This window comes from Danio aesculapii, chromosome 21 (assembly GCF_903798145.1).
Source record: "Danio aesculapii chromosome 21, fDanAes4.1, whole genome shotgun sequence".
Classification (NCBI taxonomy): Eukaryota; Metazoa; Chordata; class Actinopteri; order Cypriniformes; family Danionidae; genus Danio; species Danio aesculapii.
This window is the reverse complement of record NC_079455.1, coordinates 7,389,980-7,417,692: the sequence shown is the minus strand read 5'-3', so window position 1 is coordinate 7,417,692 and position 27,713 is coordinate 7,389,980. Positions and strand designations below refer to the sequence as shown.

The 27,713-nt window shown below is 36.8% G+C and overlaps 1 protein-coding gene across 1 annotated transcript in view; it reads right to left on the bottom strand.

Annotated features, from left to right (window-relative positions):
• ubtd2 (ubiquitin domain containing 2) overlaps positions 1-27,149 on the bottom strand; it is a 61,908-nt gene extending 34,759 nt beyond the window's left edge. Inside the window, exon 1 of the mRNA XM_056446537.1 lies at positions 26,950-27,149. Coding sequence (XP_056302512.1) covers positions 26,950-27,031 — 82 coding nt within the window. The 5' untranslated portion in view covers positions 27,032-27,149. The remainder of the gene's footprint in view (positions 1-26,949) is intronic.
• Between the last annotated feature and the right edge of the window lie 564 nt (positions 27,150-27,713).

Genomic DNA, 27,713 nt, shown 5'->3' with positions numbered 1-27,713 from the left:
AAATAAATAGTCTTGCCCTAGATATTTTTAACTTGTCAGCACACAGCGTGCAACAGCAAAAATACGAGGCGCACAGGGCACAAAAGCAGCGCGCAAAACACTCGCGGCCAGTAGTAAACCATTCAAAAGATGCACCTTCCGACGCAAAAAGTCCATATGCTGTGATAGACCCCTTATGCAGCCAAGCTTAAAAAAGATTTAAAATATAATTATAATCTTCTATGTGAAGCTGCTTTGACACAATCTACATTGTAAAAGCGCTATACAAATAAAGGTGAATTGAATAATATTTTTTAATCATTAAACTGATACCAATAATCTATTAAAAGCACACGCTTTCGGTTAACAGTTAAACAATTATTTTGAGCATCCCTATCATAAATGCAAAAATAAAATAAAATCAATTTGTTTTGTTATATAGTGAGCCAACTCTTCTCCTTTTAATTAGCATTATTTCTTTTGGGTTCTCCCGTATAATTCACAGACTTTTTTACAAAGGAAAACTTTTTTGTCACATCCATAATGCATGTTTATTTTCCTTATTTAAAATCTAAAAATGTTTACAGATTGAAGTTTCTCTGATCCCATAACAATGGTTAGTTGTTTTGGAAAATATAAGCAGATGCTTCAATATAATCTTAACATATACTTTCTCTGTGAATTTATGTTTTGAATTTTTACTGCAAATGTCAATAATGCTGGAATTGCTTGAATATTAAACCACCTAAAAGAAAGAACACCACAGTTTCTTAAAGTTACACTGTAACTCAAGCATGGATGATGCTTATATTTCTCAAAACATTAACACATGATTATTACGGTGTTATGTTAGAAAAAAATAATCATATAATGTGCACAGAGAAGCTAAAGTAATTTTACAACAACCTGTCAAAATAAAAGGATAACTTTAAGATATGGTGATTAAAAAAAGACAGCAGTAACATGCACTTGTCACTCGTCAAATTACTTATGTTAATTTTATTTTTAAGGAATAAGAATTGCACAATTGCTCCTCAATGTTTCATTTTAGTGTTTTGATTAAAAAATAACAACAGAAAAAGACTATAGGCCTAATCCAAAAAAGTGACCAAAAATTCAACAGAATTTGTAAAAAATTAAGATTAATTATTGGAATGGTCATGTCCTGTGTGGCTACTAACTAATGTGGACTACTTCTACGAAACTAATTGTATGTATACTGTATATGTATACATATCATAAGTCAGAATTAGAAACGTATGTACATAAAAAAGAAAATCAAACATGGAGAGTCTAAAAATCCTTTTGTATAAGGAACTACTTTCTTCCGCCATTCATTCACATCTGCAGCTGACGTCAGAACTTTAGAGCTAGTATTTGAACGATTCTCTAGCGTAATATCTAAAGTGAACACGAAACAGGAGATTTTGCTCACATTTTAAGATTATAAAGCTAAACGGCATGAAATGCCATCAGCCTAGAGACATTTCCAAGTATTTTCCTGTTGCAATCTGGAGATCACAATAATTAACCTCTGAAAAAGCCAAAGCAGCGCAATCACTACCAGATTATTGTGGTGTTTGCGGTAAGGAAAAATGCTAAACACATGCGGGCATTTTTTCTTTCTTTCCGTTTACAGAAGTAGTCTGCAGTAACGAAAACAGGACACTCTCTAGAAACAAACAGATGGCCAACCAAAAAGTAACTCAGTGCTATACAAAGAGTTGCCAACCCAAAATACATACATTCCTAAGATGCGAGTCCCATCTCACACTCAACACACTACAATTATATGGTATAAATACAGCACTACAATAAACAAAAGAGAGAGATCGACACTTACCAGTTTAATAATCATTTGATCAGTTGTAGTTAGAAATTACGAGTTTTTCTCCTCTAAGGGCTTATTATGCATTCTCTGTCACCATCTTGTGGATGGACAACATCAGCAGTCTTTGCTCTGCTTAATGACAGGCTGATGGATGCGGACGTGCTGAATTTCTGAAATTATAAATATTTAAAATAGCCAATATCCTTATAAATAATCTGAATAATTGCAATCTAAACGACTACATTCTTGCCTAAAAAGCCTCAAAAGTACATTATGTTGTCCAACAGCTGCAAACTGTAGTGAGTTTATTGATCTGCTGTCACTATGTAAACGGAGTAATGCATAAGGATGAGGAGGCTGTACGAGTTCAGCTGTCAGCCAATCAGATTCAAGATTGTAAGGAGTAAGGATGGAAATTGAGAAAGCAACTGCGGTCATATGGCACAGCTAGGTCAATAACACTTCACAAAAGCAGACAGGAACATGATACAATCTGACATGATTCTAAGACAAAGGTTGAAATGTTTGTTGTATCTGAGGCACTGTTGTTCTGGAGGATCATTATAACTGCATTGCTCCTTGTGTAAAGCATTCTCCAAATGCATCCTGTGAGCTATATTCTAGTTCAGCCGCACCAAAAATGACACCAGGTCCTCTTAAACAGTGATTTATAGCTCGATCCTCACCTGAGAGGTGAGCTGTGGCTGCTAAAATTAGATTCTATACAGTTCCCCTCATCTACACAATCACTGCAGTCACTTTCTTTAATGTTTTGCTCCTTTGAAGAAACAGAAAAAAATGCACAGTAGACCCCCACCACACAAGTATTTGAAGGATTGTGACAGCGAGCAAATGAGATTGTCCACAAAACACGATTGTTTTGGACGTTCTCTGTTATCAAGCACTCAGCCAGCACAATGACTCCAGCAGCAATGTGTTTTGACTCTATACAAACTAAATGCAGCGTAAATACGCTAAGAGTCGCAACAATGATCCTCTATTCCAAGAAAGAAAGAAAAAAAAAACAGTCATTGTCTTTCTGTGAGCTGTTGAGCATGTGGACTTCCCTCAGGGTGCACATATCTCCATGCTGCAGACAGAAAATCTATAGCCTGATTAACATCACAGTTCCATTTCCCGTTTGGTAAATGATGCACAAGCGACTGAGTAAAATGGACGGGTGACCACTTTAATTTAATTCATTAGAGAGGCTCCATGGCATTTAAAATCTGACTGCTATTGTGTCCAATGAGAAGGGTTGCTCATTTTACTATGGTGTGACAGGCTGGATGTAGACTTTTAAGGCATAATATGTATGATTTTTTCAATGAAATATCTAAAAACTACTAGAACAGTGTTATATATTTTGCTGACATGTACTCGTATTACAGTGTGTTCAGAAAGTATTCATAGCGCTTCACTTTTCCCACATTTTTTATGTTACAGCCTTATTCCAAAATGTATTAAATTAATTTATTTCCTCAAAATTCTACACACAATACCCCATAATGACAATGTGAAAACAGATTTTTTTTTAAACTGTTGCAAATTTATTAAAAATAAAAAAAGCTGAAAAATCACATGCACATAAGTATTCACAACCTTTGCTCAATACTTTGTTAATGCAACTTTGGTAGCAATTACAGCCTTAAGTCTTTTGAATATGATGCCACAAGCTTGGCACACCCATCCGTCTTTGGGAATTTTTGCCCATTCCTCTTTGCAGTACCACTCAAGCTCTCTTAGGTTAGATGTTGTACAGCAATTTTCAGATCTCTCCAAGGATGTTCAATAGGATTCAAATTTGGGCTCTGGCTGGGCCACTCAAGGACATTCACTGAGTTGTTGTGAAGCCAGTCTATTGATATTTTGGCAGTGTGCTTTGGGTCATTGTACTGCTGGAAGATGAAGTGTCACCCCAGTCTGAGGTCAAGAGCACTCTGAAGCAGGTTTCCATTCAGGATGTCTCTGTAGATCACTGCATTCATCTTTCCCTCCATCCTGACTAGTCTTCCAGTTCTTGCTGCTGAAAAACATCCCCACAGCATGATGCTGCCACCACCATGCTTCACTGTAGGGATGGTATTAGCCTGGTGGTGAGCGATGCCTGTTTTTTTCCAAACGTAACGCCTGGCATTCACTCCAAAGAGTACAATTTTAGTCTCATCAGACCAAAGAATTTTGTTTCTTATGGTCTCAGAGCCCTTCAGATGCCTTTCGGCAAATACCAGGCAAGGAGTGGCTTCTGTCTGGCCACTCTACCATACAGGCCTGATTGGTGGATTGCTACACAGATGGTAGTCCTTACGCAAGGTTGTCCTCTCTTCACAGCAGAACGCTGGAGCTCAGACAGAGTGACCATCAGGTTATTGATCACATCCTTGAATAAGGCCCTTCTCCCCGATCACTCAGCTTAGATGGCCGGCCAGCTCTAGGAAGAGTTCTGGTGGTTCCAAACATCTTCCACTTACGCATGACGGAGGCCACTGTGCTCATTAGAACTTTCAGAGCAGCAGAAATTTTTCTGTAACCTTCCCCAGCCATGTGCCTCGAGACAATCCTGTCTGTTAGGTCTACACACAGTTCCTTTGTCTTCATGCTTCGTTTGTGCTTTGACATGCACTGTCAACCCTGGGACCTTACATAGAAAGGTGTATGTCTTTTTAAACTTAATTTACCACAGGTGAACTCCAATTAAGCTGCTGAAACATCTCAAAATTGATCAGTGGAAACAGAATGTACCTGAGCTCAATTTAGAGCTTCACGGCAAAGGCTGTGAATACTTATGTACATGTGATTTTTCAGGTTTTTTATTTTTAATAAATTTGCAACAATTTCAAAAAATCTTTTTGACATTGTCATTATGGGGTATTGTGTGTAGAAATTTGAGGAAATACATTAATTTAATCCATTTTGGAATAAGGTTGTAACATAAAATAATGTTGAAAAAGTGAAGCGATATGAATACCTTCCGTCTCACAAATGTTTTGAAGTATGTTCAAAAAGCTCCAGAAATAAGCTATTTTAACTAGTGACACGGACCTGTGTCCTGTTTGGTTTATAAGAAAACCTGGATGTAAACACCAAAAATGCTTTAATATGTCATGTGTTTTAATACACTGCACAATAAAGCATTATAACAGAACCTTAAAATTGATTTAGTATGATAAATCAGCACTGCTTCTTCCCCATGTGACCACAAGCAAAAGAAACAGAAGCGATCAATTGTTGCATAATAAAAGCTCTGCTGCTTTTGTGCTGCATTGTTCATGCATCTCATCAGGAATTGCTTCAGCACTCTTGTTTCAAGTACTCTTGGTGTGATCGTGCACACCAACACACAAAACGGCAGGCGTAAAAGCACCATTTTTAAAGAAACGCCTCAAGCTTGTTTTTTTGTTTTGACATGCCACATCAAAACCTTCTCCACCAATCAGATTGGCACTTTTGTTAATGTGCATGAAGCTGCTGAAGTTACAGTAAACGGCACTTGGAGGCGCTCAAGCACAAAACTCTCAATGAGAGCGCACATTGAAGATGCCCAGAGGCGATATGAACGTACAGTTGCTTATTGCTCTGGTCAACAATAATCATTTCTTCATCGCTAGAGCTGGAGCTGCTACTTGAACCATCCATGCTTGTTTGAATCGCCAGTAACTTTAACAACAAGTCTGTGAACTTTCTGTTTTCTTCTTCTGTGTTACAAGCGGGTGTCAGAAGCTTAAAGTTGTGTAGCACCATCTAACATCAACGAGTGATTTTGCATACTCTTCTGCTCGATGCCAGTGAAAAATCGCTTGGGTTTAAATCCGAAAAAACGTCTCGAACAACGCTGATGATAAACGCAAACGAAAAGCGTCCTGGTGTGGACAAGCATTTATGGTGGTATTTACACCAGACGTGGATAAAGCATCAACCACAATTTACATTTTAGGGCCAGGACACACCAAGCTGATGGTCTTCCGTTGGGCTTTGTTGGTCAGGATAGTTGGCCGCCGGCTGAAGAGATCGCTCTGATTGGTTATTCAGCAACAAATCTGATTGGTTATTCAGCAACAAATCAGAGTAATGTATTAAAGTGACGTAGCAAATAGGGTTAGGTCGATAGACGATGCTATTGTCGCCGATGGCCGATAGACATCACGATACGGAGCCGGCATCGAAATCCTCTGCCCCGCCCCTGTCGCAGCAGCAGCCCGCTCGCAAATAATACACATGTCCCCGGTTACACTAATACATCTTCATTTTAAAATGGCATTTTAGAACAAAAATGATCCACGCCCACACTGGCGTTTCATTTAGCATTTCTGAAAAGCCGTACTTCCAAACTACTGCTGAAAAAGCACATCACGTGATCACACACACACACACACACACACACACACACACACACACTCTGTCATGCGCTGCAGTCTGTACATACGCGTGCATCTGAGCTCCAGCAGTCAGTGGGTGCTTTAAGCAAAAAACCCCAGAGAGCAGTGCATGTCGGACAGTTTAACAAGGATGTACCGCTGGATCACGTCTCACTATATTTGTTAAACATGATATTTAATTAATCTTGTCTCTATCTATTGACTCTTCTGTGTTTTGAATCTATCAGGTAACGCGTCACAGTGTCAGTACACTGCTTCAATCAGCGATAACCTCAGATATTGTTGGTTGGTTCCTGTTGGTTGTGCACCTTTTTTTAGTCAATCAAGTTTGTCGACGCTATTATAACGACAAAGAAGAAGTGTTCCGCAGAAAAAGTGATTGACAGGTGGTAATTTGTGTGTAACTTTTTTTGGTTTGATTTGATTTGGTTATGGGTAAAACAACGACTATGCGGGTCAGGTAGTTGAAACGGTAGGCTACAAATAATTAATTCGTTATGAATAAATTAATTATTCATAAATAAATAATTCACTGCCACCTACAACAACGATGCCATAGTCCTTTGTGATGTTTCACATTAGACATTGTATGATACCAAATTGGTCTACATCATCGAACCCTAGTAGCAAGTAAACAATTACATCCAAGAAGGATCACAAAGAGGTTGGCTGTATTTTTGCAACATTTCTCAAATATTTGCAAATAATATGGATTATTAGATTATCAGACATATTTGCACAAGCTAATCCCTCCATGTTGAGTGACAATTACTGTAAAGGTCTGTTTGTGTTCATACATGTTGTATTTATTTATTTATTTTCTATAATTGCAGACGTTGCAGTAGGCTATTTCGCACTATGATTAATCTGCAGTTATAATCAAATTATGTTCATAAAAAGGTTAGTAATGAACATCTATACACAAGTATGTATGTGTATAAAGCATCTGTTTTGTGAGAAGTGCTTCTCATATGATATATGAATGACCCAAACAGCTTTACTTTTACATTTCCTCGAGTGAGAATGACGATGACTGAAACTTTCTGTCGAACACCATGCCCACCAAAAAAGTTGGTACCCTTTGGCCATTGATACCCTTTTGGCAGTGGAAATGCAAGCCTGATAAAGGTGACCCGTACCGTACTGTACTGTACCACTTTGTGGAAATGAGCCATAAAGCTACCTAAAAGCGAAACGTACCGTACCACTTTTTGGGTACCCTTTGCAAAGGGTACCTAGCACAACAAAAGGGTACCAAAAGGCGGAGCAAGACCACCCAACTGAACACTATTGGTTTACAGAGATATGTCACTCGCTCATGCAACAAGCAGGGAGAAAGAAAACAAAATAACCGCCGTTTTTTCAAAACACAGCCAAGACATTACACCGTAATAATATATACATATAATAACAAGCCATGGTCGACCGAGCTCAATCAAACCCTGTCGTTGTCTTAATGAACGGCCACAAAGTCAGGTAGAAGAGCAGAATCTGCCCTGTGCCCGGTAGTTTTTTTACAAGGCATCTAAATCACATGCGTTTTCGTGTTCTCAAGTGCGTTCGCCGTGCATCTATATTTGAGATATTGAACTTCTTGAGCTGATAATAATAACAACATGCACATGATTATTGAAGTGCTTCTGACATCCAATCCTTTCAGAAAAGGACAAACGCAAGAGTTACTTGCGGAAAAACAAAGGAGAAGGCAGAAAAAAAACGAAGGTGCAAATGAAGGAGCAACCTAAAATATGAACAAACTGCTAAGTTTAACTATTATCATCACCTATTGGACTATTATGAACTCGGAATGACTAAATGTATGCTGTGTGTAGTTTTTCTGTAATTGGTAACATATCAGAGACTGTGAGAGTCTGTACGTGTTCATATTTGTTGCATTTATTTATTTATTTTCTATAATTGCAGACGTTACAGTAGGCTATTTCGCACAATGATTGATCTGCAGTTACAATTAAATCACGTTCATAGAAAGTTTAGTAATAAACATTTATACTGTATAAAGCATCTATTTATGTGTATAAAGCATCTGTTTTGTGAGAAATGCTTCTCATATCATTTACTTTGACATTTCCTCGAGCAAGAATGATGTCGACCGAAACTTTCGGTCGTACACCGTTGGTACCCTTTTAGCAGTGGGATCGCAAGCCTGATAAAGGTGACGCATACCGATCTGTACCGTACTGTACCACTCAGTGGAAATGGGCCAAAAGAGAACTGTGGACAATATAGTACTATACAATATAGTATAGTAAAAGAAAATTTGATCAAGTGCACTTCAATAACAGTATAAGTGTATTCTGCATAGTCCAAGTAGATTAACTGAGCTGTGGCATATAAATGGCTTCTGAATTATGTCCCCCTAATTCCTTTATAGGGAGCTTAAACTTGTGGAGAACTGCAGTAATACTACATGTGGACCCCTGATGTATCCCATAGCAGTGTCACTTCAAACCAGCCATAACAAAACCTTGCAAGATTCATTTGGAAGAGTTAAAAACCTGAGAGGTATTCGGAAAGGCATGTTTCACCACAACACAAACAGATCCTTATGCTTTTTTCTAGACAGTGGAAACTAACAGCACAGCTAAACGCCAGAGCCCACTGATTCATCCCAGTTTTTCCTGCAGGATTAAGCTGTGTGAATTTCATTTTTACAAAAACCCCAAATTAGGACCATCTGGATTAAGCTCCGAAAGGAGAACATTTTTTGACGGCATGTGTACGCAAGCAAAAAAAAAAATTCATCCTTGGGTGCAACCAGAGCATTATTCTCGCAGGCAAATTCATTCGTCTAACCTTTCTTTTTTTGCCTTCATTCCTCCCGATTCAAAGTCTGCATCAAAGCCCATTAGGGAAACCGTTACCACCACACCCCCATAAAAACACAGAGAAACCGACTTCATCCGTAAGGTATTTAATACTGTATATGTACTTCCCATTAGGCCGGTCAGCCACAGGACTCTCTGAGAAGCATTTGTGTGAGGGCGTGCTGACATCTGGGAACTATTGGGACTGCCAGGCCTGCATACGGGAGGGAGCGAGATTCGCTGACACACAACCGCGCAGAGACAGAAAGAGTGGGAACGAGGGCGAGACAAAAGAAAACCCTGACGCAATTAAGTCTACAACATCGACCGTGGAGCTTGGCCTGTCGAGACTCGGGCAGGACTTCATACGGGGTGTCAATAATTCAATAGCGACTGGCAGGAGCTTTGTGTTTCGTCGAGAAAATCATCTGTCATTTGGGTTTGTTGTTTTTTTTTAGATGTGTCATGTATGGCAGGAGATAAAATGATGGCAGTGGAAAAGAAAGCAGTGGAAGAATGGTTCTTCTTTCAAAGGCCACGTTCAAGTAGCCTACGTGTATCAGGATCGCATGACAGAAGGGTCAAATCACACAACCTCTGGCCAGTCCAGAAGAGGCATCTCAGATCTCTGGGAGTCTCAGGAGACGAATGTACCAATCTTCATCTCAGGTTCCAGCTCTTCTCAGAATGAGAGAACTGTCTACGTAAGGGCAAATTCAAGGAGAGGCTGTATTTCCTCATTTGATTCTTAGGAATACAGTCTACAATGGATTTGGTATGCCTATAAGACAGATTTTCTAATTGTGAATCACTTTGATTTTAAATTGGACCCGTGACCTAAATTTACAATTAAAGATCCTTCATTTGTGGTATTCCTGATGAACAATATGCATTGATAACCGGTATTGGGCTCATTCATGTACTCACATTCTGGCTGCACATCACGGCACTGGAAAAATCCTGCATTGTTTTTCTGTCATATATTTCGATTAGGTTATAATCAAATCAATTATATTGGAAAAATATGCAATATTGTTGTCGAGTTTAAAATAAACAGGTCAAAGTTATTTTCTGACTAAAAAACTGTGAAGTAGGGATGGGTACTGAAACTCTGTACTTCATCGGTATCGGTGCATTATAAAAGACTGAAGTATCAATAAGCACACGGTTCTGCTATCGGTACTGGAGAATTATTGCTGAATAAACATTACTTACAGTAGCATAATTAAACTGACCAACCCTTTCTAATTTGCAATATTTGATATTCGTCTGCACAGTTGGCAATCTCACATGAGAAATGCTCGTGTTTGGGCGAGCGAGTTAAGTATAAAAGTGCACGCGCCCTCAGCGGAGGCTCGCACTAAGCGAAGTGAACCAAACGGGTTGTATTTCCCAAGTGGACAGCGACAATGCCTAGTGCAACAAACGCAACGCAAGTTTTTGACTGCCTAACGGTAATGTTACATCATCCAAATTATTATGTTGAGTATGGGGAGACTCAACAAATTGTAAAAATAAACGTTTACAAAGCGATAAAATACTTTCGAAAATCGCGATCGCACTTTATATATATATATATATATATATATTCATGCCTGATATCCGGTGACCAGAAATAAATAAATGTTTTTATAAATTGTTACAAAATTGATATATGTGATGCAACTAGTCCAGAAACTATATAAAATTCAGTTTAATGTGTGATAGGACTAAAAATTGGCCATAAACAAATATTTTCTCAATTCATAATGAATAGTGGCTTGGACCCAGAAACAGTATTCCATACGTCACGACTTAAGCGGATAGCACAACAGCAACTACTGGGGAGGTGGGGATGAAGATAGTAAGGTCATATCTTATGTGTTTAATTTAGATAATCCATAAAATAAATAAATACATAAATTAGTGTTATGTATACTTCATGTACTATTTTTGCAATAATTTAGAGATATATTGTGCAGCCCTAATTGCGAATATTAATATTGATTTCAACAGATGGCTTAAAAGAATTCTATTCAGAAACTATTAAAAAGAATTCATTTATTTAGATTGACTGTGATGATTTTGTAGGGGAGTATTGCGAGTTTGACTATTGCAGATGCACACATTATAATATCGATGCTATAATGATAATTTGGCAAGCAATTTGACATGCTTTTTTTTTTACAGTGCATTGTATTCTGCACCCTGATTAGCGCATTGTGTTCTGCGATCTGGCTGTAGACCATTGTCAATCAATCTCCTCCGTGCCGTGTCTCCTGTACAGCACAGAATGCGTTCAGCTTGTCAAATTTAAAGAAATCTTTGAACACTAGCAGTCTCTCAAGTGCTATACTGCATGTTTGCAAAATGTTGACAAAACATCCTGCATCATCAAGCGGTAGCACACAAAAGGCAGAGCAAGATGCTAACCATCGAACAAAAAGTTGGACTTCTGGACAAGCTAAAGGAAGGTAGAAGTTGCGCGAGAGTTTAAACGAGAGAAAAGTGTGAAAATTGTAAATACCCGAGAAAATAATGTAGTGAAGGGGTTTACAGCCTTAAAATAGCTAGAATAATTGTAAAAAATAAGGCAGACTACTTCGCAGATTTCACCTATTGTGCACTCTCAGAAACAAAGGCACAAGAGCGGTCACTGGGGCAGTACCTTTTCAAAAGGTACATATTTGTACCTCGAGGGTCCATAATGGTACTTCTAAGGTACTATTATGTACCTTTTAGGCACCACTGTGGACTATTTGGGTACAAATATGTACCTTTTGAAAAGATACTGCCCCAGTGACCGCTCCTGTACCTTTATTTTTGAGAGTGTGGGCTGTTTTTAGAACTTAACTCCCGCAATTAACAAGGGACCACTGTATTGTGCAGCCCTCTCAATATGTACTTGATATGTAGGGACTGAACAACTAACCGAAACTAAAATTGCAAATGTGGTTGAGCAAAGCTGCGATTGTCATGCACAATGGATCAAGAAAGAATGGAAGTGTGATCTGTAGTAAATCTCCTCCAAATACCAGAGGGCGCTCTCACACAGAAACTCCAAAAACAAGAAAACCCCCATAGTGTTGCATTATAAATGAAAGATTCAACTGCTTTCATTGATGACATGTGGCTAATAAACGCACGATTACGGAATCATTTCATACAAGAATTTAATTTAAACATTTGATTGAAGTTTCGAAGTGAGTTTGGAGTAGGGCTGGGCAATATGACAAAATTGCAATCTTGATCATTATATACCATATTGAACAATAATGACATAGATTTCGATATATATTTTGAATGCTTCCAGATTTAAAAAGAGTACCCCAACAGTGACTGTAGCCACAAAAATTAGAGGATCCATTAAATGGCATAACGTATTTTCGTCCGATAAATTTTTGCTGACTGAAAATTCGATACATCTCTAATATTAACACACTTTTAGATTCCTATTTTTGCACATTTCTGCTTTGTGATCGGGTCTTAGATCAATAAAGAGTATAAAAGTCCAGAGCTTATCATTGTTATTGACATAAATTTTTATTGCGATTCAATATAATATTGTTTATTGGCGCAGCCTTAGTTTGGAGTAAAATCATGTTAATTTATGTGATAATTTCATATGCAGAATTTATTAGACAGACCTGTAGTTGACCAAGAAGCTATGCAAACAACTTTCATAAATCAAAGAACAATTATATCAATAGCTATGTTTCCATCCACAGATGCAAATTAAATTTATGCGCAAAACAGGAATCTCGCATGAAAGGCGTAAAAATAAAACACTGTTTCCATCCAATGAGTTAAAGAAAACAAAATCATCACCTCCTGATTAACTGACGTAAATGTAAAATGTAAAAACTTAATTTGCTGCGATAGGAGAAACCAAGGCAATCTCTTTTTTATTTTTTAATAAATTAAAATAAAAAAGAATAATTATAAAAATTATGCAGATGCACAATAAACGCATGATGGTGTATGAGATATGAGCACAGTCGTCGCTCATGATTCTGGAGGCAATTAATAATATAATTACACTAATACTGAAATGGTTAAGGCATTTTAGAATGACCAAAACAACAATTCAGTTGTTTTACAATGCGCTCAGCCTGCTGGTTTGTCCATTCACACACATTTTTATTATACCATGATTGTTTTAACAAAATCAAGACTTTTTTCAATACACATACTGTAATTTGTTCCGTAAAAGTGTTTCCATCGTAGTTTATGCACATCTTTTCTTATCAAATAAAAAGTTTATCCTACTCAGTTATGCACATTTGTTTTTTATGCCCATATCCAAAATGCGCATGAAAATATGTGGATAGAAGCATTGCTATTGTCATTATTGCCTGATTAAACCAATTTTGTGATTTTAATTGCAATTCTGCGGAGCTTGCTAGTGAACTACCATCTTAAAGCCAGGGTTCATACACATTTTTACTACTAAAATTCCATGACCTTTCCAAGACTTTTTTAGAACTTTCAAGTACATTTTCATGATGTAATGTTTCATGGAATGTCTACATATAAATGATAAATAATAATAAAAACAATGACGTTCAAATTTAGAACAGAATATCATAGAACATGCAACAATCTATTTTGTTTAAATTTGTTTTTATATCTATGTAAAAATTATTTTGATGATGCTTTCACACCACTAACAATGTAAGAGCAAGTTTTTGGCCAGGGACAGAAAAGAAGTAGACAACTAACCTTTATTCAAGCTAGGGCTGCACAATATATCATTTCAGCATCGATATCGCAATGTGTGCATCCGCAATAGTCACATCACAGGATATGCAATGTTGGGATTATAGTTTAATACAGAGTTTAATCATAATAGAGTAAAAGTTTATCATCTGCATGCATTTTTAAAGAGATAGTTCACTTATCATTTTCATTACACCCTTTACTTGTTTCAAACATTTATGAGTTTTCTTTTTTTTTTAATAAACACAAAAAGAATATAATTTAATAATTCCTATAATATTGAAACGAGTGTAGTGTGAGTAAATAGTGAGTACATTTTAATCTTTGAGTGAACTGTTCCTTTAAGGCCTTTAAAACATCCGGCCACAAGAATTTTTTTTGTAACTTTTTTGTAAGATGAAATAATATACAATGAAGACTATGCAGTGTTGATTATTCAATCTCTGTACTTGAATAGTGAATGCCTGAAAACTATCATTCCCTTTCATTTGTTATATTATAAGAGATTTACTCCTCTACAAAATCCACCCAATCAATATCGCACAACCCTAATTATATTATACAGATATTCGTTCAACTAATTTCCATGACTTTTCCAAAATTTTGTGGGTTTTTCTAAAACTTTCAGGTCTGGAAAATGCCATGTCAAAAATCCATGACTTTTCCAGGTTTTACATGACTCTATGAACCCTGTAAAACCACATGTTGGAGGTTTACTAGAATTGCTTTTACTGGCAAAATGTACATTAAAAAATATAAATCGGCTTAGATTAATCGGCCAGCCCCAACTCATGCTCATTCAAATTCTCCAATACCATAAAAAAATAAACATGCACACAGCAAGAATCAGACAACAAAATGGACAGAACTGAATGGAGTTGCCAGAGACGAAGAATGTCTGTAAACGTATATAATTAATAGAACGTTCGACATAAATTCAATATTTATGCCTGTATAGCTGCTGTGAGTGAGCTGATAAGTGAAGCGTGCTGAAAGGATTGAGTGCGCACAGAGAGCATTCACTGATGAAGTGTACATCACTTTCTCACAGACATCAATGGGCAGTTTGTAGTTTGCTTTATTGCGTGTAAGGGTGACTAAATTATGACACGTTTTGTGTGAAATATTGCATTAACTATGTAAAGTATCAATGTCTAAACACGTTATGCCACAGAGTTCGTATTTTCCTGTCATTTCCTTTAATGTCAACAGCAAAGAAAGTATTAATCAGTGCTATGTGATAGTAAGGAGAGAGAGAGAGATGCGTGATTACTACATCATTAATAATTCATACAAATAAAACAATCAATACTCATCATGAACAAAAACAACATCAAAAATAAATGAACAGAAGTGAAACTAGTCGCATGTGTGAAATTTGTCATATAAATATTTCTGTGCAAACTTGAATGTGTGCCACATTGGGCAAGTTCTGCTTGCTTGATTATTATTAAAAAAATTCGCTGTTGGGTAATTTCATATATAATTACATTATGTTTTGTTATGCGATTACTACAATAAAACAGCTCTAATATGCTATTAAAATGGTGGTCCAGAGTGTATTTTAAGGCTTGGATGTGTTTATAAGATGGAAAGTGTGCTCATGCTTCATTTGTTTAAAAAAATAAATAAATAAAATAAATAAATAAAAAAAATAAATAAATTAAAAAAAAAAAAAAAAAAAAAAAAAAAAAAAAAAAAAAAAAAAAATCACATTATTATTTTTTTATAAATATTACATTGATTATGTACAGATACTCAGCTAACATGAAAATGAATGTCATATTTCCTAGTTCCTCTGAAAGGCCCGCCCTCAAGGGGCTCTGATTGGTCAGTGAACTTAATGTGCTGAGATTTGCGGATCGGCTTCATGCTAGGAAAAGCATCACGCCTCTGTTAGCACCTCTGTGCCTCTGCTGTCAGTCAGAGTAGCTGTTATGCCATATCAGTTTGAGCCTGAATCAAACAAAAAAAAAATGACACAGAGGACACCGCTAAACCTCATGCCTGCTCTCTAAAATAAAATCTGACAAATGTCTTTCACATGTATTTGGAATAAGCATGAGTAATCAAGTAATATGAAACTTTCACATATCGTTTGCTAGTTGGTTATTTCAGATGTAGAACGCGGGAAAAGCGGACGCATAAAGAGACACTGCACGCGCTGCTGAAGATTGTGGGTGTTTATAGGGGTTTGTTAGATAAATATGAATTTGTAGCAGTGCCAAACTGCATTTTCCGTTGTTTACGTCCTTGCCACAACTTACTGTTAATGCTAGACACGATGCATGTAATAGATCATTTTTAACAATTAAAAACAGGTTGTGGCTCACAATTCACCGCCTCCTCTATTATGGTTGGAGCTGCTCCTCCTTTGAGTTTTTAGCCGAATCCAGCACTGAACTGGGAGAGATTCTGGAAGCTGTCCTTTGTCAAATGCTAGCAATATGTTTTTTATAATTCTCTGGAACATAAATAAAATTTGATTGTAAGCACTTCTCTCTTCGTGTCGTGTCCTTTGGAAGCCCAAATACTGAAACAGAACAAGCTCTGTGGAAATAGCAGCGTTTGGACGGCATTTTAGCTTTTCTTGCTATAACATTACAGTGCCTCTGGCCACTGTGATCTCACTAACCTAGATGCATTTTTTTGTAGTCCCTAAACTTCATTCGCTGTAGGCTTTGCTAAGCTAACTCTGTAAAAGCCAATAGCCCCTTTCACACAGTGATACCAGTAAATATCCAGAAAATTTCTGGAACGACTTTACCGGTATATTCAAAAAAAGCGCTGTTCACACAGGCAAGGACATTACGGTATTTTCCGGAAAAGGCGATTCACACATTCATTCCAAAATACCGGTAAATTCTGACATCATTAACCAAAAATGATAACTATTGTGGACAACTTCGATGTCGAGATGTACATAATATGTGTGTGTGTGCTGGCGCTCACCGGCTGCTTCACGTGCAAGCACGACACGTCACGCAACTGAAAGAAGCAAAGTTTGAAGGCAAGCAAACAATGGCTTATCATAAGCATCTTATCGATAATTATTTACACAGTTGGCATTAAAGAACATTGAAACGTTATCTGACTAACATCTAGCAGCTAAATGTATCTGGAAAAATATTTAGCGTCCATGCAGGCCTCTAGTCCCAACTAGGGATGCAACAATTAACCAGTTTCATGCTTTAATTCGTCACGATTAATTAATCGTAAAGGCCTCTCAACACTGCGTTACTGTATGGAACAAAACTGCTGCAACTAAAAGTTATGCCAACAAGTGTGCTAGTTTAAACTGAGCTTGTACACCAAAGCTAATACGCACGCACACTTGGTTAACTATGGCTGAGGCTATTAAATAAAAGCCATTAACATATCGAATCTTTCAAGTTCAAGTTCAAATCTCAGCAAGTTTCCAATTGCACCTAGCTGAAAGAATGCCGCGAGTGCACTGCTAATCACATGACATGAACTGACCAAACATCTTCATACTTTGTATAGAATATACACATTTCTACTCCAAAGAGGAAAAAAACTATTGAAAAAATACCAAACAATTTTGTAATATAGTTCAAAAGTGCCTTTCAGACAGAGGTTCAGCAGCCTTTGACTACATTTGTTCTCTTTAAAAGAGAAATACTTAGCTAATGTGTAGCTCTTGTAGATATACATTAGACAAATACAATTTATTTATTCATGCCAAAGCAGTTAGTAAATCAGCAAACTATCATCTCAAAACCATTGCAAGAATTAGATGCTTTGTTTCCAGTGAAAACTTAGAGAAACTTGTTCATGCTTTTATCACCAGCAGGGTGGATTACTGTAACAGACTTCTCACTGGCCTATTCAAAAAGACAGACAGTTGCAGCTCATCCAGAACGCTGCTGCCAGGATTCTGACCAGAAGTTTTAAAGTATTACTACTTGTCTATAAGTCACTAAATGGCCTAGGGCCTCAATATATTACAGATATGCTGATTAAACACAAACCGAATAGATCCCTCAGATCTTTAGGATCAAGTAAATTAGAAATTTCAAGAGTTCAGTTAAAGCAGGGTGAATCCGCCTTCAGCTACTATACCCCTCGTCTACAGAAATGACCAGAATCTATCTGCTCCAACATTAGGCACGTTCAAATCAAGACTTGTCATTGACTGTGTCATTACTGAATGAGCACTGTGCTATGTCTGACAGATCGCACTATTGTGTCTTTCTTTTATTTTTAATTCCTTTAAAACCTGCTTTAACACATTTTTATCTGTTTTTGATCATTTTTATTCTTTGTTTTTATTTTCTTGTTCCTTTTATTCCTGTTTATGTAAAGCACTTTGAATTACCATTATGTGTGAATTGTGCCATATAAATAAACTTTCCATGCATTATTTATTAATAGTTCTGTCATTTTAATGTTTAAAAGCCAAAAACATTTTTTATAATTTATTTTTAAGAGAAATGGACTATTGTTTGTTTTTTATCATTATTTTGTGTAGAATTAATTGGTTACTGAGTAATAAATAACACTTTAAAATATAATGAGTTTTCATGTTGTTTTCTAAACTTGTAGTCTTCTGAAATGAATGAGTTCGTAATAATCGTGAAACCATGATTATTCCTCAGACTATAATCGTACAACCAAAATCTATAATCGTTGCAACCCTAGTCCCAACACAAATCAATTAAGTTAACTTAATTGTTTTTACAAATTTAAGTGGGTTGAACATAACAAGTTGTCCCTAAAATCTCATTTTAAATAAGTACAAGCAGCAAAACTCATTTTTTGAGCCTACAAGCTGCAACCACATATCACACCATAACCAATCACAAAATTAAAATGGACACTTCCTTTTAATACAAAAGCATGTAAGTGTTGTATTACAGCATAGAAAAAAAGAGGAACAACCTGAGGATGACTAAATTATGACACGTTTTATAAGAAATATCGCATAAACCATAAATGTCAACACGTTTTGCCATGGAGTTCACATTTTCTGCGTTGCCTGGTTTGCCCTTGGAAATGCCTCTGAATAACTTCCAGCTGTCTTGAATTCTCTGTTAGTCGGCCAACAATAAAACATTCTCTAAGATCAAAGGAATTTGTGGAAACAAATGGCAAGCTGTCTGGTTTATTAAAATAGGCAGGTATGGGTCACTTCACGGAGAACGTCTGTCAGCCAATAGCTTACGGTCACCGAAATCATATTTCACTTTAATTAAAAACATAAAGGCCCCCAGACTAACTTTATACGTCTGTGATGGCTAGTTTTTCATTCTTACTTCCTCCATACAGACATTTCATAAAGTGAATAAACATTCCTTTAATGCCATTAGAGAAGCCTAGATGTTAGAGTTAAAGCAAGCTAGCCAAGATGTCAGGCCTACTACACGTTCCACATTCATCACCATGACGACCCAATGATCCAGGTGAAGCGAGGCCTGGCATGAGGACCGATGCGCCTGCCTGCTTGTAGAACTCAAACACTGCATAATGCAAGACAGGCGAGCCACTCAAGTTTCACCTCACAAACAGCGCAGAAAACACTGAGAATGAATAGACTTCACACAAGTGTTGAGATGACCCAAATATCTGAGTGGAGATACATGAACATTGAAACAGGATTGTGTTTTTGTAGTCGTTTTAAAGTTGTTTTCTGGAACAAATCCTTAAGTATTAAACACTGAGTTAAGTCATCTTTATGTTAATTGGTAACACTTTACAATAAGGTTGTACCAGTTAAATTTGGCCTAAAGTGCATCAAGGAGGTTGTTATCATAGTATAGAGCTCAACAGGTTTAACGGCAACCCGACACAAATCGGAGGGCTTTTGTATAAGAATGAAGGGCTTTATTCTGTGAAAACAACCATCCTGGCTGTACACTGACCCACTTTTTTCTTTGCTACTTGCCACAAATTAGGCACAAAACATTGTTCTGATCTGTAATAGTTTATTAATTCTTCAATTAAACGCAAAGCTGACAAAAACAGCTGGTGGAGTATACACTAACCCATGTATTATTCGTTAGTTCATAAAAAATACAGTTGTTTATTGTTAGTTCATGTTAACTCACAATCCATAAGCAAATGTGTAAAATGCCAATGTCTAAAATCCCTATGGGGGTTTTGGTTTTCTTCTTTGTGGGTGTTTCGGTGACAGCGCTCTCTGGTATTCGGAGGACATTTATTGCATTTCACACTGTGCTACCTTGACACGATGTGAATGACAATTCTGGCTTTTTTCAATCACATTTGCGATTTTATTCATACCCGTCAACCCTCCCGGCATTTTTTCCGGGATTCTCCCGTATTTTACAATTCTATCCTGCTATCATCCCATTTAAGTATTTTCCCGTATTTCTCCCATATTTTTAATCTTTCTACGAAGGGTGGTAATAAACATTAAAGAGCCGATCCTCCCTATACGCAACCCATACCGCCGAACCACCAGGGGATGCTCCTTGCTCTTAAATGTGAATCTGTTCTGTGTTTTCATTTTTTTAGGCATGAAAACACTTTGAAATAAATATAAAAATGGCAGAATTCTCTTCCTTTCCATTACAGGCGCCGTCGCACCTTCTCTGCAATCCTCAAATCAATCAGTTCATGTAGAGGTGCGTGACTGTCAGACACGCTCCATAAAAATAAATAGACGCTGCTTCCCAAATAAATTCTGTAATGTTTGAAGTGGAGCAAAAGTTGACACTCTAGGTTTTGTGTGCGTGTTTGAACTGACATATACACATAACAATAATAATAATAATAATAATAATAATAATAATAATATCTTAACATGTCGATCTTTTTTTTAAACACAACAAATTTTGTTTTAAATGAGCATAGGAAAGCAATCCCTTATTTTAACATCCCAATGTTGACAGGTATGTTTTATTTCGACTAATCATCAAACCTTAATTGACCCCTTCAACTTTTATTGCATGAACAAAAACATTTTTAGGTGAAATTATAATGATCGAAAAGAAATCGAAATCGTCATTCATAACCAATAATCAATCAAATTTTTCCAGGTCGATTTATTTTCAATTCATTTGCGTACCGCGCATGACCCCAATGTGTTAAGACTGATTTACACTTCAGCCTTTGCGCAGTCGCAAAAAAATGTAACTACACGTCGCGACGACCTGTAGCTCAGGTTTTGTGATTGTTTGGTTTGATAGCAGTAACTAGCATGGGTGTGGATTCATTTCAGTTGTTCAATGTTGATGCTCAATAAATAATCATAGATAGTAGATGGTGTGTGTTTCCTTCAATTTAAAAATTAATTAATGCACCCTACATTCAAGAATCTCTCATTGGTAATATGTGAGCATATTTACTGTACAAAACTTGTCAGTGAACTATGACGTAAAAAATAAATAAATAAATGAATAAAATAATCATTCATTTATCGCAATAGTTAAAATGTTAAATTAATTTTGATTTCAGGCCAAATCACCCAGCCCTAGGAGAAATATTACTAAATATTTCTTCAAACCAGTTATGTAGTACCAAACATAAAGGAAACTTCATATTGAATTCAATATTTTCAGATCTGCTTTACTATAACTCCTTAAAAACATTTGCAATCCTTTGTGGCACAACTACCACCATCCCCCAAAGAGCTATTAAATTGTTGACATCCAAATCAAGCACCGTGTGCTGTGAAAAATTAGCAGCCATTAAGTCTGCAGGTAACTGTCAATTGCAGGAACTGTTCAGGGTTTCATCTAAGGGTGCCTCTCTTATTACAATAATGACACATGATGTGTAATTTAGTCCCATAGGCTTTGTCTAGAAGCTATTTTTGTTATGTGAGAGCCTGAGAGAGAGGGACAGTAATTGCTGCCGTCATGTTATATACGCTTTATGTGATCCAAATTGTGGTTTCTGCACAAGGATTAGTGAAGCTTTGTGCACATCAGCACTTCCCCAAAAAAACTGATTGTGACATAAGCTCTAACGCATGCGGAAGCCAGAAATGTTGCAATTATTAACAAATATAACAGAATTGTGGCTTTTAATCCATATATGTAGCCTCTGAAAACATTTACCACAGATGCTGCTGCTGTACAAGAGTATTAGAAAATGTCCACATTTCCATTCCAGCAAAACAGATCATTAATATCTATTACTAATTTGGCACTGGGTGATTAAGATGTCCAGAAATATTCACACCAACCTCTGTGGTCAAGCTTTGACTAGTTAGCGTGGTCTAATTAACCTTTGCCAGCCATAATTCAGCAAAAAAAAAAAAAATTCTCCACTCACAGCCATTTAAAAGGAATTCTTTAGACTTCTGCAGTAAATGAATCACTAATATTTTTCATTAAATTATAGCCTAGTAGTTTTGTCAGAGAGAAAAGTGGGAGCTGGGTGCAAAAACAAACTATACATGTTTTTGCTTTCTCTAAGAATGCAGGTTTCTCTCAATATTATGAGCAAAAAAGCAAAGTTGGGTTAAGGGCCAACTGAGGACGATAACCATTTAATGATAGCTATATATGCTTAGAATTTTCCTTTAATTATAGGGTATAAAAAGTCAGCTATAATGATAACAGGGGATACTATTGTAAGAAAACGATTTTTTTCAGCTGATAAACCTAGAGTTGTGCTGACAGATAATGATACAGTGATGTAGTGCATCGACAATAGTCTGAGATATCGGGAACAGCTAATGCCTCTGATTAAATCAAGATAATACATGGCTCGTAAGTAGATCCAGAATGAGTAGATTCAGCTCTAATAGCAGTTTCACCACAAATGCAGTGACAGTTGCCGAAAGTAATGTCTATTTACTGTAGAATAGTCTAACTATGGTTTAAAACTTGACGTCTGTGTGAACAGGAAGTTGATGCAGACTTTTCTTTTCAGTGTGATGTTGGCGTTTTTTCAACTGAAACTAAATATTTAGTAGGGGTCGGGGTTTTACTGTTGTGCACCTCCACTCATCTTTCACTCACAGCAAACTAACGGTTGGATGAGGGGCGTGGCTAAGTATATTTTTCCCAAGATGTCAGACTGACATCATCAGAGGACTGTCATCAGAGCTCCTTTAAAGCAAGTGATTTCACTCGGCAGCCATCACTGAAACGCCTCTCAGGAAGTTACAAACTGCTTGCCAAGCTTACGATTAAATTTAATTTTAGGAATGCCCAATAAGATTAAACAACAACTGTCTCTTTAGTTTCATTTCTAAACATTTGAATCACGCAAAATCTACAGAAACTCTCGTCTGGTCTAGTCTAGCGATCAATCATTGGGTCCAGTACTAGAAGGCGGGGCTTTATTTGCCATATTGACCTTTACACTTTTCCCTATTCAAAACTATACAAGTGACATGCTTCGTGTATTCTATAGTATTTTCTGTCATTCCAGAGAATAAGCAAATTTTGATTAAAACCAGATTTTAATTAAAGATTATTAAACCATTTTTTTCCAGTGGATTAACTTGCATTAATAATTCACCTTAGCACTGACATTGTGCGCTAGCAAAATAAACAATGTTAATGTCATGTTGACTAACTTATTTGTGGTGTAAGTGCTTACAACACAAAGCACTTGGAATGCACGGATCTCGATACTTGTATCGGATATCGGTTCAATATCGCTTTTTTTGCTGGATCGGGTATCGGACAGCTGGTACTGATGCAAATCCGATCTTGAACGTGCGCTTTATTCTGTCACTTATAAGCCAAGGGCTTAGAAAGTTGTCATGTAGGCCTACTATATCCTGTTCTGAAGCCATCCTATAGTCCAATGTGAAGCACAGATGAATATTCAAGTGCTGAAATTAATGTTCACTTCAGCACTTCTCGCCGCTGCACCTGTCAATTATTCTCCATTCATTCACAATTCAAACTGCGTGTCTTTCATATATTATTTGAGTTTATCACCAGAACTATAGAAACTGTGTCCAAAAAAAATTATTTAAAAAAACGGCACAGTATCGGAACTGGATCTGTATCGGTCGATACTCAGAGTTTTGGTATCAGGATTGGATCAGTTCCAAAAAAATGGTATCTGTCCATCCCTACAAAGCACTGTATCAATTGTGTGTAATAAACAAATATGTCTTTATAAAATATCTTTATATAGGGTACCTTACCAAGTTTTGCCTTCACATTCTGTTGCTTTGTGCCAGAAAGAATGGCTATAACAATTTAAGATAATACAAGCATCCACTATTCCTAAATTTTCATTCATTCATTCATTTTTCTTCGGTTTAGTCCCTTTATTCATCAGGGTTCGCCACAGCAGAATGAACCCCCAACTTATCCAGCATATGTTTTACACAGCAGATGCCCTTCCAGCTGCAACCCAGTGCTGGGAAACATCCATACACACTCATTCACACACATATACTACAGCAAATGTAGTTTATTCAATTCACCTATACTATATGTCTTTGGACTTGTGGGGGAAACCGAAGCACCCGGAAAAAACCCACGCCAACAACGGGGAGAACATGCAAACTCCACACAGAAATGCCAACTGACCCAGCGGGGACTCGAGCCAGCAACCTTCTTGCTGTGAGGTGACAGTGCTAACCACCAAGCCACCGAGTCGCCCCATTTCTAAATTTTACGTAAAATAAATATTAAACTCTTGTCATCTTAAACTCTTGCGTGATAGAAGATCAACGTTCACGACTGCTGTAGTTATTCCAGCTGCTTTATTTTTTGGTATTTATCTTCAGGAAATCATTGATGGCATTTATTATGTTATTATAACGATCTAATGTGGCAACAAGATCTTAACTGTACTGTGCATTTACACCACACAACACTAACATTATACCAGACATTCTCAGCGTATGAGCGGGCGCAGCCATTTGAAACATTTTGGCTTGAGACTTCCGGTCTCATTCACTTCTATTCATTTTTAAACGATAAAAACAGCTCGTTTTGCTGCTTGGTGTTGCAAACTGATATTTTTTATTATATTATTTTACTTTGTCTGTATTGTCATCCAAACACTTGTTTGTATAGTAAGTAGTTTGACCATTTTCTGCTCTTTATTATTCCTAGTCATTTCTCCCATAGGCAGCTGAATCGGAAGTTCTAAAACAATCGCTAAAACGCTTGCACTTCTGCAGAAGAATAAGGTCAATAGCAGTCCCCCAACATTCTGACACTCGATGACACTCGAATACCCGGTCAGTAATGTCTAGTGTCTGAAAATTAGCTTTTTACAGTGTCTGCTATAATGTTAATGTTTTTTTTGTGTGTTAGATAAATATGGCCAGGGTGTAAATTCACAGTACAATTACCATCTTATTGCCACATTATATCATTATGATAATATATGGGAAGATAACTGTTTTCAGGGTATACCGAGGTTTGGAAAAGTCAACCGCCAAAATGTTCTGTAATACCGGTGTGTGTAAGATTTTTTTTTTTTTTAATGATTTTTTTTTTTATGTTTTTAGGACAACAGTATCTCCAGCAGAAAAGGGATTTAAAGATGCTGTTTTAAATTGTAAAGAAATCTGTGTTTTTGAAACAAATGAAAAAAGCAAATGTCAATGATTCATTTTAATTATTTAGCTTGACATGTTTACTGCTCAAAAATATTACAAATGTTTCTCAAATGAAAATATATTGTGTTTAAAGAGGAAAAATGTGTTAGCTTTTTACCCAGACATTTTAAAAGAATTTTTAAAGTAAATTTTATTTTAGAGTAGGAATCACAATACCGTATTACCATAAACCGTGATATTTTATCCAAGGTTATCATAACGCCAAAATCTTATACTGGCCCATCCCTATTTTTATATGATTGTTATATATTATATTTTATGCAGATGTACTGCATAGACAAAGACTTGATCATCCCCAGTCAATCGAAATTATTGAAATCTTTCTAAAAAGAGCTATAAATTATCTGGATATCGTAATATATAAATCACAGCAAAACAAAATATCGCAATGCTAAATGTTTCCAAAATTGTGGAGCCCTAATCCAAACCAATGGATGAGAACATGCACTACTAGATTTTGACTATATACACCACACTTTTTTTCTTCTTCCCATTTAAATGCTCAATTGTGTTCACCCTCTAATAAATAAAAAAAAATCTGAAACTGACTCCAAAGATATTGTTCCTGTGTTATCACAACATAGTGGACTGCCCTTAACTCACAGAATCAGAAAAATTATTAGTAGCTGTGTACCTTTACTTTGCGTTGAGGCAGTTTTATTCATAGTCGCAGTTTGTTCATTGAAAACTAGTGACACCCTCCCTATATATTATCCCATGCCATTTTGAATAATCGGTCTGAAATCGCATGCAAGTATGACTTCGAAACAACATTAGCACTATTTGACTGACTGTGAACAATGCGGTTCTTTGATAGTCATTGGCTGCTATATGATTTCCCTGTTTGCATAGAATACTTATCTCTCTCTCTCTCTCTCTCTCTCTCTCTCTCTCTCTCTCTCTCTCTCTCTCTCTCTCTATATATATATATATATATATATATATATATATACATACATGTGTGAATATATAAAACCAAATTGCTTAACTTGGCAATACAGCTCAATTCTGTGGTTTCTTATAAATGTTTTGGGGTAAAAAAAAAAGTTATGGGGGGGGGGGGGGGGGGGGTGCAGGATGTGTACATTCAACATCACATGCTTGCATTCATGCTGCTGGTGTGAATATTCAGCACAGGCTGTGCTTATCATCCCAATCTTTGCCATGCTGTTATTCAGTACAACAGCACTCTTGAGTATGAGAATAATCTGATAAACAACCCAACAGGATGAAGTGACGTTTAAACCAAAACAACGTCAAATAAACAAAACAAACATAATGGCGAGGAGTAACCTGGCGTGTTTCTGCATTCCAGGGCAAAACCATGACCCACATTTTCTTAAAAGGAGCAGAAATAGACCCACACAAGCCATGCAGCTAACACACACATCTCTCTATACTGTATATTTATATATAACACACACCGCTAAAGCTAACCAGCTAGTAGGAAGGTGTTATATGCAAAACGACTCACTGCCCAAAGACAAAGGGCGGCGGAGGGAGAATTATGAAAACATTTGCATAATGACAAAAATCACAGTCTTAATTGTTCCTCGTGTCCGAGAGGAGCGGTTGAGCTTCACAAACCCACCACGATGTTTCAGAGCCCCAACAAGCCGAGAAGGAGACAAGGGAAGCAGCGCAGACCCCCCAAAAAAACAACAGCACAAATTGACTCGCATTTCCTGGAAACGCTTCGCTTCCTACCTCCGGTTCCGTCCGAGTTTTCGTTTAAACTGCCTGAAGAATCATGATGACTGCCCACACAGCCACCCATGGATGTTTTCATGCGCCTCTTCCCCCCGCGGACCCGCTCTGGTTCGGTTTCCCCCCGTCCTCTCTCTCTGCTGGGATAGAGATTGACAGGGCGCGGGCATCAGCTGTGGAGAGGCGGGGTGGGTTTATGCACACGCGGCTGTGACTCAAAGCCTAAGCAATTGCCTGTTCGCCGAGCGTTCGGAGCGTTCACACTCGAGGCGCTGACATGCTGTCTAGGTAGGCTGCTCGGTAGGTTTCGAGACGCAGCCAAGGTGTTCGTCTCTAGTCCGCTCACGGTAAAAAAGAGCTGAGGGTGATGGACAGACAACGCGGCTTTGAGAGTATATTGATTATATGCTAAAAAATAGTGGAGTCAAACTGTAAGTCTTAGCTGTAGGACACGTTAAACAAACTGTTGGTCTTGTCTGTAGGACATGTTTCCTTTAATTAGTTTTACGCTGGTTTTAACTTTTATAACGGTTGCTCTGTTTTGTATAATAATACAATTTCCAATAATTCGTTTAAAAAAAAGAATATATATATATATATATATATATATATATATATATATATATATATATATATATATATATATATATATATATATATATATATAATATATTACTTATTTTCAAATAAGTATTTACAAAAAAACTTAATTAAGTAAATAATTAATAATAATTAAAATAATAATAATTATAATAGTAGTAGTA